Raw genomic sequence first — 16,118 nt, forward strand, 5'->3', positions numbered from 1 at the left:
GGTACCCCGGAGGTAACTGGCAGTCTCCTGACCTCCAGGGTCCTCAGTTGCAGACATAGATGTAGTTTTAACCACAGAGCAAGAATACTTGCCCAGAGGATACAAAATGGCGTCGGGCTAGGTCAGCCTCCCTCTGGGGACCAATAGTAAGCAGAGACCTCATCTATAGAAAATACATCGCTGCTTTCTATTGGTATCCCTGCGGCCAAATGTGTAGGTTTTTTGGGAGGTCAGAAGTTTTAACCAAAAACTACCAATACCAGGGATGGGGAAGTTGGGACCGTGGACCAGCTTGGTCACATACAGTGAAAATAGAACAAAAAGTTTGGAGACCGGTGCTACAGAGTAAGTGGTGAGGGTATGTAATAAATTGGTTGAGTCAAGACAAAGGTGATGCTTGTAAGAGTATTTGATGGTCTTCTATAGAAATGACCTTGTGAGTATATAACTTATATCAGTATTCTGCTCAGATATAAGGAAATCTAATGTAGCTCGGAATCAGTGGATAACAGGGTCAGAGTCTGCTTGTAAAGCTGGTCTGACCGGTTCTCCTCACCACTAATAGGTTAATGCCCCTGGAGCAGTGATAATAGTTAATATTGGTCCAAGATCATAATAAAATGAGAGAACCCATGTGGGTGGTTCTCACAGGTTGAGAAGACTTCTTGACTCTGTGGCGTGCTTCTAGCTAGTTGATATCCAGATAGAAGCCCTAGATAAGGAAAAATGCCACTGTTTGTACCCTTTGACAAAGCGCTGTGTTGCGCGAAACGCGTCAGAGTAACTGTTACAAACATCCTTGATGTCACCCAGTTTAATAACTAGTTTTTAACCTATTTTTGATGTGCTGAGCCCTACCGTTATTGCTGCTGTGCACCAGCTTTTTTCCCTATCTTGGGACTTCTATTTTGTCACATACAGTTCAAAAATAAAACCAAGAAGCTCCTGAAATTAATAATTTGTCCACCCTACAACGGAGGCATTTCATGTTTAATTATGTGCAGCTTCATTACTAGGCTAAAATAAATCCCATGTGAAATTCATTGAAGGTTGATAGACGGTTATTATGATATTTCTTGGGCACTTGCACAATCTTATTTGCCAGAGGTGGCAGCGATGCATTACAGATCAATACTTTGTGGGCACCTCTGCCAGGGGTGACAGGGAACATGCCATGCCCTACTGGTATATAGAGACACTGTTTTTCTGTTCAAAGGATTAACCTTCGATGAGCGGGACATTATTGAAGGAGCCTTCCGCCAGGGTTTTGTCCGTGTGTTGGCTGCCACTTCCACACTCTCATCCGGCGTCAACCTACCCGCACGGCGGGTCATTGTCAGGTCTCCTCTCTTCAATGGGCGCCTCCTGGACGTACTCACCTACAAGCAGATGGCTGGACGGGCTGGGAGGAAAGGAGTGGATACAATGGGTAAGTGCAGACTCTGCTAGCTTTAGTCTTGGATAACAACTGTATATTGGGTACAGTATGCTGTCATATAAATGTGGATCGAGCGTAGGAATAATTCTCTTACATGAATATTGGCAGTGGTGAAGATCAATATTTAAGTGTTTATTGATCAATTTGTAGTGCATAGAGCTCGGAGGAAGTTTTTGTGCCTCCATTGATTTTAATCAGAGATAGAGGAAACTTATTGTGCAGAAAATCTATCAAAAATATGCCTGTTTTGTACAGTATATACTGTAATATAATATAGTCTATACATTGTAGCATGATTACTGGAAGCGGGGGAAAGTGTTCCCTGGTGAACATGAAATTCTGCCTTTTACTGCTTACGGGGAGAATTGCAGGTCGGCGTACAGAACTGCGTACACTATCAGAGCCAGTAACCAACCTTACTATGATGAGATCCGTGATAGAAATAACCGCTCTTCCTTCAATTCTATTAATGTATTTTGTTAGCATGACAATTTCGGGTCTTCTTTTTGATCCATCTTTTGTACTATGATGAGATCCAAAAGGTGGAATCAGCTGTCTGTGAGTAGGGTTACTGGCTCTGCACTTCTTTACCCCAGGCTGTGCTGAAAAGCTGTGTAAGACGGCAGGTATACGCTTATAGGGATCCATGTTAAAGTGGACAAGAAGCAAAAGGTGACACACTGTGATCATTTGCCTGTCATTACCCAGAATCCCTGGCTGCAGTGGAAGCACTGGATGCTAAGAGATAATGGGGAAGGGCAGCGTTGCAGACCTGTCTGAGATGTGAATGTGCCCACAACGAGGGATCTTTATTTGCTGTAATATTTTACAATGGGCAAAAGTACCAGCATGTGGGGCAACTCGAGACATACAGCTCAACCCCGTTATAGCGCGATCCGTTACAACGTGAATCCGCTTATAACGCGATGCATGCGCGGCTCCCAATTTTCATATTTATGAATACTTTACAACACGATTATTGGTATCTTAAATACTTTATTGTACAATGCATACAATGGTACATTATTTCTAACGCGATCCGCTTATAACGCGAAGGGATTCTTTGGACCCCAAGTACAGCGTTATAAGGAGGTTGTGCTGTACTGTACTTTACTAGAGCGTTAGCAACTCCCTGCTGGAGATAATTGGAGTAAAATGGCAAATGTTGCAGAACAAATAGTAGACGCGCACGGAGAAGAAAGTGAGAGAGGAGTTCTACCCGGAGAGAGGGAGAAGATTTGGGGAAAAAATAAATTACAATGAAAGATGTTAAATATCTAAAAATACATATTAATATACATTCTTTATGATATTTCTTGGTTGTCTCTGATACAAAAGGGGTTAAAACAACCTTTATACTGGTATATAAATACTGGGGCATAGCCAGTGGCAGAGAGACTCTCATAGACCTGTTCAAATACCCTTGATCATGTAAAAACTCCTAAAATGCCTAGCGCAGGGTGCAAGCTGGACTGCCTCACATTATAATACACGCTGGATTGTGAAAGAGGCCGCTTGCATGGATACAGCAGGGATTATTAGCTGTAGTAACAATTAATATTGGATTTGAATATATATTAACATAATAAAATCAGGCATTATACAATGTTGCAATTATCACACGTACGAAAGAATACCAAAGCTAATCAATGTAAACAAAATAATGAAATCCATTCCGTAACTATGTAAATAGTCCATTATCTGTCTTTATGGACACACACATTTTTCAAGAAATAAGTAAATATGGGAAATTAACTGAGGAATAAGGTGCATACAGCTGGAGACAAAGCATTGGTTGTGAGTTTGCGTATCATCGTACAAAACAGCATCAAAGAGCAACATGTGGCAAGGTCTCTCTATCCACTTTACATTCAAGGCTGCTGTACCGAAGGTAAACTAAGCATAAAGTGCCAAGCCTGTGGAAATCTTCCTGCATCCAAATCCTTGATGAGGTTTGTTCTTTCTTTTACTGCCAGTGGTCCCCTGGTAATCCTTAAAAGTGAGTGTTATTTCCTGTCGCAGGATTAGATAAATAGAAGCCAATTCTTTGTGTGCCTTCAACTGTATAAAGGTCTACTGGGAGAGAACTCCTTAATGTTGAGGCAGTGACGTGACCCCAACAATGAGACTTGGCAGATGTGACCTCCAAGTCTGAGAGAAGGGACACCGTGGGACAAGCTGTCTCTTCATGAAGTGACGTTGAGTAGTTCATTGGGACTTTTGTTGACATGAAATTGTTTTTGCTGCCGAGCTACAAATGTAAACGGCTAAAGAATCGGGAACAAACCGCAAAGGTTAATGGTGATATAAAAAATATATTTTGTGTGTACATACAGATGTAGTAACTCTTGCTGTTCTTGGGGTCGTGGACCGACAACGGGAAAGTTGCGGCCCAAAAACCGGAAGATTTGCGGCTCGGGAGGATTAGCGCTGTGGGGCTCATGCTTCTGAATGGGACCCGCAGTATTAATCGTTCACTTGATGGGGAAAGAAAAACGATACTAACCTTTTAGTCTATCGCCGTCTGCAGCGTCTTGGCGTCGCAGGTAAGATACAGGGCCTGCCAACCCCCCAGATAACGTAGATGCCTGAATATGGGTCTCTACATCATGGGGGAACTATATTACCATATTTGGTCATCTACGTCATCAAGGGGGCTGGACAGGTGATGTAACACTGTCCAGCCCCTTTGATGATATTGATTTCTGAATATGGTCCTATAGCCTTCCCCTCATGATGTAGAGACCTATATTCGGGCATCTACGTCAATAAGGGGGTTGGTAGGCCCTGTACCTTACCTTCAGCGCTGCTGGAAGACGCTGCAGACAGAGAGACGGCTGCGCTGTTCATCTAAAAGGTATGTATCGTTTTTCTCTGCCTCAAGGATTAACGTGGTGGGGTCCCATTCTGAAGCAGGGCCCCCCAGCTTTAATCCTCCCAGGCCGCTTATTGTTCTTGGGCTGCGGACGCCCGAGCTGCAGCAGCTTCGGTCGCGTGTGAACGTGGCACGGAGAACAGTAAGCTTTGCTACCTCTGTCCTGTAATTACAATTATACTTCCGTGGCATTAATGTAGACACAATTGGGGGGAAATATATTTCAGACAAAAGGCACAAGGATTGGATTTAAATTCTCAGATTTTGCCTAGGACCAACGTTTCCGTCCAAAAGGAGCTATCCTCATGGGTCCAAAGCATTTGCCCTCTTCTCTATACACAATATAATTATTTAACGTTGTTCTTTGTGCCTTTTGCCTTATTTTGCCGTTTATCACACACTTTTGCTGGCAGTGAATTATTAAGGTGCAGGGAACATACTTACACTGGTTTCTTCATTACAATGGGCTTTAAACCAATTTGATGCCATATTTCTGGCATTGTCTGTATGCCTGTCCAATGTAGAAAATTAACACTGACAATATCATGATCTGTGTCGAAAGAAGATAAAATGATCTGCCACACAAAGGGAATGAATGTTCCTGTACGTGGCCTCAAACCCTCACGGTTGTCTGAGGGTTTTAATGCAGCAAGCAAAATGTTCATGGAAATTTACATAAATAGAGCTACAATTGACAGCGGTTCTGTTGGGGAATTTGTGTAAGACATGTGGATATACTTGTTTCTTCCGTTACTGTTCTTTGTGTAGAAGAATAGTTTTGTTGTCTATACCCATAATCCTGTTCACTAATGTCTACAGGCGAAAGCATCCTTGTGTGCAAGAATTCGGAGAGGTCAAAGGGCATCAGCTTGTTGCAGGGATCACTGAAGCCTGTCCGCAGCTGCTTGCTCAGAAAAGAGGGGGCTGGAGTCACAGGCAGCATGATCCGGGCTATTCTGGAGGTGAGGGGCTCCGAATAACTATGAAATATATGAAAGGATTAACGATGCCGTCCCATGCAGAGATATTCTGATCCAGGAGCGTGATATGTATAATAAGGTCACTGACTGGTTTAAAGGAAAATAAGACCAGTATTGTTAAAACTTGGCCAATATTCCTTCGTCATTTGTACCATGAACATTATTGCAACTTGGTGATAAAGTAATCAGATTTCGTCACACCACCTATCTGTTCATTGGCGCGGTCCCACGTAACGGCAAACAATGAAATAACATCTGCTTAACTAGCTTGTGCGGAACAATCCAATCGCCTTTACCGTCAACATTTTCTTTTCTGACTCACAAGATAGTGATCATGGGGTCACATACAGACCCTAGAAAATGCACTGAGATGTATAAGTAGGAAAGATTGGACTCAAAGTGTCCTGGGATCTCAATATCCCTTCAGCGGTTAGGTCAATGCATTAGTGGTCATAAACATCTCAGCCCGAGGGGTAAGTATATGGTTTAAAACGCCCATAGGCAAAACAATGAAATGTTATTGGTGCTCAACTATATTCATTGAAAAACATTAAAATCCCCAATGTGAGGCGGCTATCAGGTTAGTGAATCATCTCTCTCCCTCTCTCTCTCTCTCTCTCTCTCTCTCTCTCTCTCTCTCTCTCTCTCTCTCTCTCTCTCTCTCTCTCTCTCTCTCTCTCTCTCCCTCTCTTCCTCTCTCCCTCTCTCCCTCTCATAGATGTGTAAAGGTACAGATATATACACCCCTACATCTATACAATTTATTTACTACTGACATTTATTTCATCTTACTATAACTGTCGCTATCTATATGTGTATACATATAGATAGCGACAGTTATAGTAAGATGAAATAAATGTCAGTAGTAAATAACAAATTGTATCGATGTAGGGGTGTATATATCTGTACCTTTACACATCTAAAAGGTGGTGGTTATGGAAAGATACCCGAGTATACTGCAGTCAGCTAGCGTCTGCATATATACAAACTCCCGCAGGTGTTCGATCTGTCAGCTGGCACCTCTGATGCAAATTAACAATTTACCGAGTCCCTCTGTATTTCTAATCTTATAACATTGACCTTAGAATTACTGTACAAACTAGTGTAACCCTTCCTATCTGGCTTTAAGGGAGTTTACAGATGTTGTCTGTGTTATTGGCAACTCGGGGTATATTACCTTTGTCAGGGGTGCTGAGCCAGGAACGTTGTAGTCATTAAACAAAACCGTATTTATTCACACTATAAACAGGTACAGCATCTTCCTCCGCTGCATCATTGCAATCCTGAGAAGGCACATCGCTTTTACATTGGAAGGGCTGCTTTCATTCAGGGCATGTTTATACATGCTCATTGTGACATTCTCAATCCCTATCTGTCCAGGGTCCCAGCAGGGGATGCCTTTCATCACTGGGGTAGGATAGAGGGTCATTACTCTGTATCCTACTCTGTGCTCACCTCACATACAGTACTCTGGTACTGAGGTAACAGAGGGTGATTCTTTATACTTCCACTGTACTTTATTCTTTCAGGATCCTGCTTAAGATACTGTATCAGAACTCCTGATTATCCTGACTTCAGATTAGGCCCAGGGCTACAGGTAGGGAAACCCCTAAGGGACACTGATTTCTCCCCCCCTCCCTTGTTGAAAACGGTATTTCTTCAGCTTCCTATACATGGGGCCTAACTTTTAAAGTACACTGTCCTAGTCTGAAAAATAATAACAAGATTCCTATCACAACTTAATTGTTTACAATTGATATCCTTCCCTGGTCTCTCCTCCCCAGGATCTGACCGTTGGAATCCTTCTGGTCTCCTATTTATCACCTCTCCCCCACCCCCTGTGTCTGGGCAGAAAAGGGGTGGGGCTAAGCCTCTTTCTGGTTATTGGTAAACACCTTACCTAGAGGGGCAGGTGTTTAGTATTTAATTCTTTTAACCCATTTCGTAACCCCAACAGGGGAGGGGGGTTACACCAAGAGAAGAGCGGACCAAAAACTTAGCTTTAGGTGTCTAAGATTAACACAGATTTTATTAAGATTGTAAAAGCTCCCCAAAGTATTTGGTTACCATTGAAATACCAGAAGTAAAAATAAAAAGTTGACGTACTATCTTTATTAGTTGATTTGCCATTTTGTAAAGATTTTACAGTTGGTATGTCGCCAAATTCAAATTTAACAAAGGTTGAATTCCATGCACATGTCTTCCTCCTCCCCTCCCCCCCCCACCTAATCTACTATGTAACTTTAATGGAAGTGAACAGTCATACATAATGCATGGGGACAGGGTATTTATTTCAAACAACGCTCTTCAGTTTTATGTCTTTTTAGTAACATTTAGGAAGAATATTATTAATGTCGCCAAACACAGATCCTGCTGATATGTAGGGTAACAAACACACAGAACCCCAGCAAGCTCATTTTGGAACCCCTGAGCCCCTCTCTGTCGCTTGAAATGTAGGTTAACATGCAATGGACAATGACTTTAAAGGAATAATTCTTGGATATCTGGATGTCTTTGTGCCTTTTGGCATCCTGTAAATGTGTTGCCTCTGATTGTGTTTGCTTTATCCCCGTTCATCGTCGACATAAATGAAGTGTGTAACATGAAAGGTTTGAGAAGGGCATCCTGTTCTGTTCTCAAGGTTAGATTATAATGCGGTATTAGTCGAAGGCTGAAACTAGAGAGTCCGTTATCTTGTAGTTGGAATGTATTCCACAAAGTGAAAGGAGAGGCTAAGCTTTTTACAAGCCTAGCAAAGGGAAAAGCTGACGGAGATCAATAAGCAAAGCACTGGGTAGGCAATTATGATATGGTAACACATTTCTGGCATGATTTTTAAACCATGTATGTGTATTATCCCCTTCCTGGTAAGATTTTCAGATGTGGCTATAACCAGACATGAAAAAAGTTATAGTGGGTAAAAAATAAGTGACAAAAACTCTGCACCGTACAGTGAATACAAATACCACTTGTGAGCCCATTCACGTCTCAGGTCTGTAACCCTGCCTTTCCCCATTATCTCTTGGCATACATACTGCAGCCAGGGATTCTGGGTAATGACATGCAAATGAGCAGAGCGAGTCACTCTTCTCATCCATTTGGCTGAGACATGACATGTGGCTGTAATGTTACTACTGTTCCAAAGTGCGGGGACACCGTTTCAGGCGAGGAGAATCCGGCTTGTGCAGCCAACATTCTTAAACATGCAGGTCTCCTCTAGGACAGAGGTACAAAGCTTCGGTAAAGCTTTCATCACCTGATGAAAGGTCCATATGGGACCTGAAATGTGGTTCCTCTGCTGTTCTTGGCTGTCACATTAAATGGAGACTTGCATTATGAACGTGTGAGTAGAGGGGCGCTTTGTACCGCTGTCAGAGAAGAGACCTGCAATTTGAGGAATTTGTTTATAATGTTAATAAGGAATACCAACACATGACCTGTGGGTAACTCGATCGTTACAATGAACAAAGGCAATGATAACTTTTATACGGAGAGGCTAATCGGGTTTCCTGTGCACCAGATAATAGTCGGGGGAGTGGCGGATACTCCAGCCGATGTGCGGATTTATGCCTCTTGCACCTTGCTGGCTGCCAGCATGAAGGAGAAAGCGGAGCCCGAGGAGAAGCAGGAAGGTGGAGCCATTGAAGCCTGTGTGGAGTGGCTGCTGAAGAATGAGTTCATACAAATTCTACAGGAAGACCGGGACGGGACAAAAGGTAAATAAGTCGTAAGGTAAAGTAACTGCGGTATTTCTGATGGAGCTCTACCAGCTGTGTGGGTCCTGGAGAATTGTAGATGTGTTGAACAAGAGAGAGTTCGTCGTAGATGTTCAGATCTCGTAGTGTGATCAGAGCTCACACGTGTATTTTTCTGGATGTACATGTGTTCTGGTTCCAGTAGAAGAGCAACTTTGTAGAGTAGACATCAATCTGAGATACCTGAACCACAAAGGGTTTTGGGTGCAACAAGCTGCCTCTTTTTTTCAACCTTTTCCCCACTTATCGGTGCATGTACTGTACTGCAAACGTCATATACGTGCATAACTGATGTAAATAACGCATGTGTAACAGGCTCTATAGTCTCCCCGCTTGCGCACAGCTTCGGTACAGGTAGGGAGCCGGTATTGCTGTTCAGGACATGCTGACAGGCGCATGCGTGAGCTGCTGTTTGCCTATTGGGCGATATGTCCTTACTCGTGAGTGTACTTAAAGTGGGTGTCCTTAAACCGGGGTATGCCTGTATAGTATTGTGTATTAAGTACAGTGTGTTTTGTTATCTTTAGGAGTGAGGGCTACTGGTTTAAGTTCGTCCTTGGGTCATAAAGTACCGGTTTATATATACACAAGTCGTGACTGGTTTTATTCAATGTGTCCAATTATAGTATACAAGGTGTTCCTCGGTATCTGACAGTCCGCTTTCCGTCGAACGCCGTATCCGACGCCACATAGGAAAGATATACAGGGATATACCTAATAAGTAAACATGGGAAGGATATTGATCCAGGGATTAATCCGATTTGCCAATTCATGGAGTCGGGAAGGAATTTATTTTTCCCCTTAATGGGGTTTTTTGTTTGCCTTCCTCTGGATCAATAAGTAAGTATAGATATAGGATAAAGTATCTGTTGTCTAAATTTAGCGTAGGTTGAACTTGATGGACGTACGTCTTTATTCAACCTCATCTACTATGTAACTATAATGCAGTCCGCTGGACGCATTATCCGACCACACCGCCGCGGATTAACATGGACCCACAATCCGACGGTCCGGTATCAGGCGGCGGCTTGCGGGACGCATTCCAGCGAATAAGCGAGGACCAACTGTACTAAGGGAGGAAGAACTCAAGCCCCACCACAGCACATATAGACTGAAAATAGAGGGGTTACATATACATTCCCCAGATGTGTGTGTATATGTATGTGTGTATGTTTATATTTATGTATATATACACACACACGTATATGCACACACGTATACGTATACACGTATACATATACACGTATACATATACATGTATACATATACACACACCTATATATCTCTGTCCTACTCAAAAACAAACAAAAAAAAACAACTTTTGGTGAATAAAGGGACGCTCTTTTATCTTCAGCGTTATTTTCCACCCTGAAGCTGCAATTAGATGTTGTCTTGATGAGTTCACTTTATAGGGAGAAAGATTTGCTCATCGCCAAATTTTCTTGGGTTGGAAGTGCTGCTAACATGTTCAATGACGGTGTATACGTGGTTGATCCCTTATGGGAATTAATTTGTGTTGATACACTGTTATTAACATTGGACTGCTTATATGGAGAACTGTCTACTAGAATTATACTAAAGAATTAAACATTTGTATCTAATAGTTCTCTATAACTACTCCACTACGGGGAATTTTAATAATACATTTGAACCATATTTGGATAATAAAAAATTATTATTTTCAGTTTCTATAATACCTATCCCTTAGTGGCTATGCTATTTACCTAGAGGAGGTATTTATTGATGGACCATTATTGCCACAACATTAATTATTCTGGCATTGACTGCATTGTGTTTGGTGTTTCTTTCGGACCCTGCTTGGGTCAAATCTGTATGCCATGTTCAATGACATGTAACTATATTTCCGATGAGCTGATATGATGGTCTGATCTTGTATTCTTCCTCTTTCTAGTTGAAGTTTATCGTCCAACAAAGCTTGGTTCTGCCACACTCTCCTCCTCTCTTTCTCCTTCTGAGGCTTTGGGGATTTTTGCTGATCTCCAGAGAGCAATGAAGGGTTTTGTCTTGGAGAACGACCTGCACATTCTTTATCTGGTAGGACAATGAATCTGTGTCTCCTTAGAACTGGTTTTATGCATAGTTTCTCCCGACGCCACCTCACTGAGGTTTTAAAGGATGAATTTAACATCTCTAACAAATAATGAATATGAGAAGCTTCATTAAATAGGAGGTTCCGAAATTCAACTCTTATTACGATTTGTATTTAAAAATGCCGCAGTAATTCTGTTTTATAGAATGTTCATCACTGTATTCTGAGCCAATTTTTCTGATGTTCTGGAAAACATTTACTTATTGTCCCTTTTTATCCAAGTTCGGAGTATTTTTATCCAATATGAGTCTCTTTAAAGAAAAGATGGCATATAATCTTTTATACGGTCAGCAAAGATAAAAACATGAAAATGCACTCGCACGATGAAGAACTTGAAATATGGTGTCTTAAAAGCTGGTGCAAGAGCAGCCCTATTAGGCCTCGTCCTCCCGGCGTGCGCGTCGCGCACAAGGTACGATTGTCTATGGCAGGGGAGCGCAAACGTTTGGAGCTGTGCCCCCCTGCCAACTCCCCCTCGCTCCCGCGCCCCCCCCCCCTCACCTTGTTTGCGGCGTCAAATTACGCCGCAGGGTGACGTGCCGACACGTGACCCCGTTTCTATGGAGACGGTCGAGTGACGTCACGACACATGACACCACGGCGTCATATGATGCCGCGTTGCCATGGCGACACGTCGCAGCGTCTGAAACAAGGTAAGTGTTTAGTGTTGCAGAGGCCTCACGCGATCCCCCGGCATTTCATTAAATGCCTCTGAAAGCGCCCGTGCGCCCCCCCCACTTTGCGCACCGCTTCTCTATGGGGCCGGCCCCAGTAGCTGCCTGAGTGCGCCTGCGCGATGCGTGACCACCTTTACCAAAAGACAAGAAATGTGTCTTTTGCCGCGGCAGACGAGCGCTGACTACGTCACGGCTGTGGATCAGCCAATGAGGGTGAACCAGCCGTGTGACGTCATGGCCGTGCCCCCACCACGCCCCCGGCAAAAATCTTGTCTTTGCCCCCCCCCCCCCCTCTCTTTTCTGACGCTTGTCCCGTCGTGACCATAGGACTGCAGATCGCGGCTTAAACTGGTGCAAGCTCCACCAGCGGCTCCGACGCGCGCGTGCACACAGTGGCTGGGGCCGTAGCCCAAAGGTGATGAGTTTGTTCTCACTTCCTGGTTCCGCATACAGGGCTGTTTGGGAGCTGATGTTTAAATGCCAAATGTGACCCGTTAGTCCGACGTTTTCCTCCCCTTCGGTTCCCCCCATTGGCGTCCTATGGATCGGAGAGTCTGTGGCGCTGGCGTACTCTGCTGACTGCGTTGTGGATCAGCTGTCCTTCTCCGTGGAGCGCTGTGTGTGCACATGCAAAACGGAGTCTCTGGAGGATCCCCTGGGCTGCTGCAGTGAAGCTATGGGGCTTGGGCTGAATGTCCGTGTTTAGCTGATGCTCAATTCAACATGTTTCACCGCGTGGTGTGGCTTCCTCAGGGATGTGTCTCTTGATAGTGTAGGGCTGTGCAAAGCATCTATCTTTAATACACTGTTAAGGGAAAAGTACCGTATGAGAGTTTCATGTTTTTCTTTGTTGTTTATTGCACGTTGATACGTTGATTGAAGTAGTTGAGTAACGTTTCCATTAATCACGATACAGAGTTGCTGATATGCACAATAATCTACTTGTGTGACATGTCTGTTTAAGCTTCGTCATTGGATGTATACTTGTTTCAGGTCACCCCCGTGTATGAGGAATGGACAACTATTGACTGGTACCAATTTTTCTGCCTTTGGGAGAAGCTCCCGGTGTCTATGAAGCGCGTGGCTGAGCTCGTGGGGATTGAGGAAGGGTTTTTGGCACGTTCAGTAAATGGCAAAATAATAGCAAAAAACGAAAGACAGCACCGACAGATGGCTATCCACAAAAGGTAACCACGGGCCGCGTGGCCTTTCGCCTGTCTGTGATTTTAAACAACTTAAATCCCTGCCTATATTACTCATATGTTGTCTAATGTCTTTACAATATGAATGTATAAAAAGAAATGTATTTATGTCTGTGTATATATACACACACACAGCTTTAGCCTCTCATGGGGAATGAATCAAGTTTGCTGCTGGCAAGCTGCTATTTCCAACGGTTTTCAGGTATTTTCCTTACACCTCTCTGAAGCTGTGTGGCAAGCAAATAAAACAACAGCAGTTTTCATGCATCACTGAATTAAGCAAAGCAGCGATATTACAGGCTCCAGGTGCTTCCAAACAACATGTTTATCCCAAATGTAAAACCGTAAGTTAACATCCGCAGCAGCCATTGTGTTGCCGTGGGGTAGAGAGATGAAATAATGAGGTGGAATGGAAAGCACTTCTTGTATATTTTATAGCTCACACTATCTCAGATCGGATCAGTAATTGCTTTTTGGCAAATAGGTTATTCATAATTCAGTAAACTCCAATAGTGCTGTTCGGGGCACTGTGGTACGTCAACTTCCATTGACTTCAGTGGGAATTTCCGTGTGTTAGAGCCCCGATCGGCATTATTGCAGTTTATTGAATAACCCCCTTAGTATCAGATAACCTGTCGCAATGCTCAAAATCACTGTATTCACCGCTTAAAGATATAACTATATATTACATAAAGATACTTGATGACACAATCACAAGGTGCAAAATATGAAAAGCTAGTAAGCAGTCAGTTACTTTACCGTTTGTGCTATAGTACAAATTATTTACTCTAAAGCTTCATTTCTAACAAAGCGTTCGATTACATTTATTATTGTAACCCTCATAATGCTGAGGAAGACAGGACTGGCATGCCGGGATCTGTAGCTGAAGTGATTACTGGTGTGCCGGGATCTGTAGCTGAAGTGATTACTGGTGTGCCTGGGTCTTTAGCTGAAGATATTACTGGTGTGCCGGGATCTGTAGCTGAAGACATTACTGGTGTGCCTGGGTCTTTAGCTGAAGATATTACTGGTGTGCCGGGATCTGTAGCTGAAGACATTACTGGTGTGCCGGGATCTGTAGCTGAAGACATTACTGGCGTGCCGGGGTCTTTAGCTGAAGACATTACTGGTGTGCCGGGATCTGTAGCTGAAGACATTACTGGTGTGCCGGGGTCTTTAGCTGAAGACATTACTGGTGTGCTGGGATCTGTAGCTGAAGACATTACTTGTGTGCCGGGGTCTGTAGCTGAAGACATTACTGGCGTGCCGGGGTCTGCTGATGACATTACCGGTGTGCCGGGGTCTGTAGCTGAAGACATTACTGGTGTGCCGCGGTCTTTAGCTGAAGACATTACTGGTGTACCGGGGTCTGTAGCTGAAGACATTACTGGCGTGCCGGGGTCTGTAGCTGAAGACATTACTGGTGTGCCGGGGTCTGTAGCTGAAGACATTACTGGTGTGCCGGGGTCTGTAGCTGAAGACATTACTGGCATGCCGGGGTCTTTAGCTGAAGACATTACTGGTGTGCCGGGGTCTGCTGATGACATTACTGGTGTGCCAGGGTCTGCTGATTACATTACTGGTGTGCCGGGGTCTGCTGATGACATTACTGGTGTGCCTGGGTCTGTAGCTGAAGACATTACTGGCGTGCCGGGGTCTGCTGATGACATTACTGGTGTGCCAGGGTCTGCTGATGACATTACTGGTGTGCCGGGGTCTGCTGATGACATTACTGGTGTGCCGGGGTCTGTAGCTGCTCATACAGTTTGCTGTTTCTCCAGATGCTCTTCCGGGACTCTGTAGCTCGCTCTCCTTGAATTCAAAGCCGGTGCGTATTGCAGAAGCGTGTTCAAGATTAGGAATAAGGGTTAATTTCTTGTTAGATACGTAGTTTACCTTTTGTTACAAATCAAGTGATAACGCAGAAAATCCCACGGGTGCCAAAAGGAAAGGCAACAAACTACGCAGAAATACCTTAATAATCCAGCCATGACATTTCAACATGGCTAGAAACGTACATTGTATGAAATAGGGCGCCTTTATTTCAATAGATAATGCATAGACCAATGTAATAGTATATTGTGTGTGTGTGTGTGTGTGTGTACACACATATACCTACACACCCACCCAGGGTGCTGGGTAGGTGCAGGCTGGGCTCAGTCTCTCATACCTGGTCAGGGTGCTGGGTCGGTGCAGGCTGGGCTCAGTCTCTCACACCTGGTCAGGGTGCTGGGTCAGTGCAGGCTGGGCTCAGTCTCTCATACCTGGTCAGGGTGCTGGGTCGGTGCAGGTTGGGCTCAGTCTCTCACACCTGGTCAGGGTGCTGTGTGCAGGCTGGGTTCAGTCTCTCATACCTGGTCAGGGTGCTGGGTCGGTGCAGGCTGGGCTCAGTCTCTCATACCTGGTCAGGGTGCTGGGTCGGTGCAGGCTGGGCTCAGTCTCTCATACCTGGTCAGGGTGCTGGGTCGGTACAGGCTGGGCTCAGTCTCTCAGACCTAGTCAGGGTGCTGGGTCGGTGCAGGCTGGGCTCAGTCTCTCAGACCTGGTCAGGGTGCTGGGTCAGTGCACGCTGGGCTCAGTCTCTCATACCTGGTCAGGGTGCTGGGTCGGTGCAGGCTGGGCTCAGTCTCTCATACCTGGTCAGGGTGCTGGGTCGGTGCAGGCTGGGCTCAGTCTCTCACACCTGGTCAGGGTGCTGGGTCGGTGCAGGCTGGGCTCAGTCTCTCACACCTGGTCAGGGTGCTGGGTCAGTACAGGCTGGGCTCAGTCTCTCATACCTGGTCAGGGTGCTGGGTCGGTGCAGGCTGGGCTCAGTTTCTCACACCTGGTCAGGGTGCTGGGTAGGTGCAGGCTGGGCTCAGTTTCTCATACCTGGTCAGGGTGCTGGGTCGGTGCAGGCTGGGCGTAGATATGCAGGATGGCGCCAGGAACTTTGATAGTACAAAAAGGAGCTTTATTTAACATCCGTTTATAAAGCTCGCCATACAAGGACAGCCTTCACATTGGCCACCAGTTAATATGTCTAATCATAACGTTACTCTGTGCTTCTTCACCTGGTAGCTCTCACTCCTACGCTGGGGC

General features: G+C 44.6%; 1 protein-coding gene across 6 annotated transcripts in view; it reads left to right on the forward strand.

The window, feature by feature from the left end:
- Nucleotides 1-16,118, forward strand: part of POLQ (DNA polymerase theta) — a 127,782-nt gene that overhangs the window by 32,495 nt on the left and 79,169 nt on the right. For all 6 annotated transcript variants that reach the window (XR_012800089.1, XM_075592882.1, XM_075592884.1 and 3 more), the window contains 5 exons: nt 1,217-1,429; nt 5,133-5,275; nt 8,814-9,009; nt 10,961-11,103; nt 12,829-13,022. Coding sequence is in view for 5 of the 6 variants with exons in the window: in XM_075592882.1 (XP_075448997.1) it covers nt 1,217-1,429; nt 5,133-5,275; nt 8,814-9,009; nt 10,961-11,103; nt 12,829-13,022 (889 nt within the window). In the remaining variant the exon portion in view is untranslated. The remainder of the gene's footprint in view (nt 1-1,216; nt 1,430-5,132; nt 5,276-8,813; nt 9,010-10,960; nt 11,104-12,828; nt 13,023-16,118) is intronic.

Source organism: Ascaphus truei, chromosome 3 (genome assembly GCF_040206685.1).
Source record: "Ascaphus truei isolate aAscTru1 chromosome 3, aAscTru1.hap1, whole genome shotgun sequence".
In the NCBI taxonomy this organism is placed as follows: Eukaryota; Metazoa; Chordata; class Amphibia; order Anura; family Ascaphidae; genus Ascaphus; species Ascaphus truei.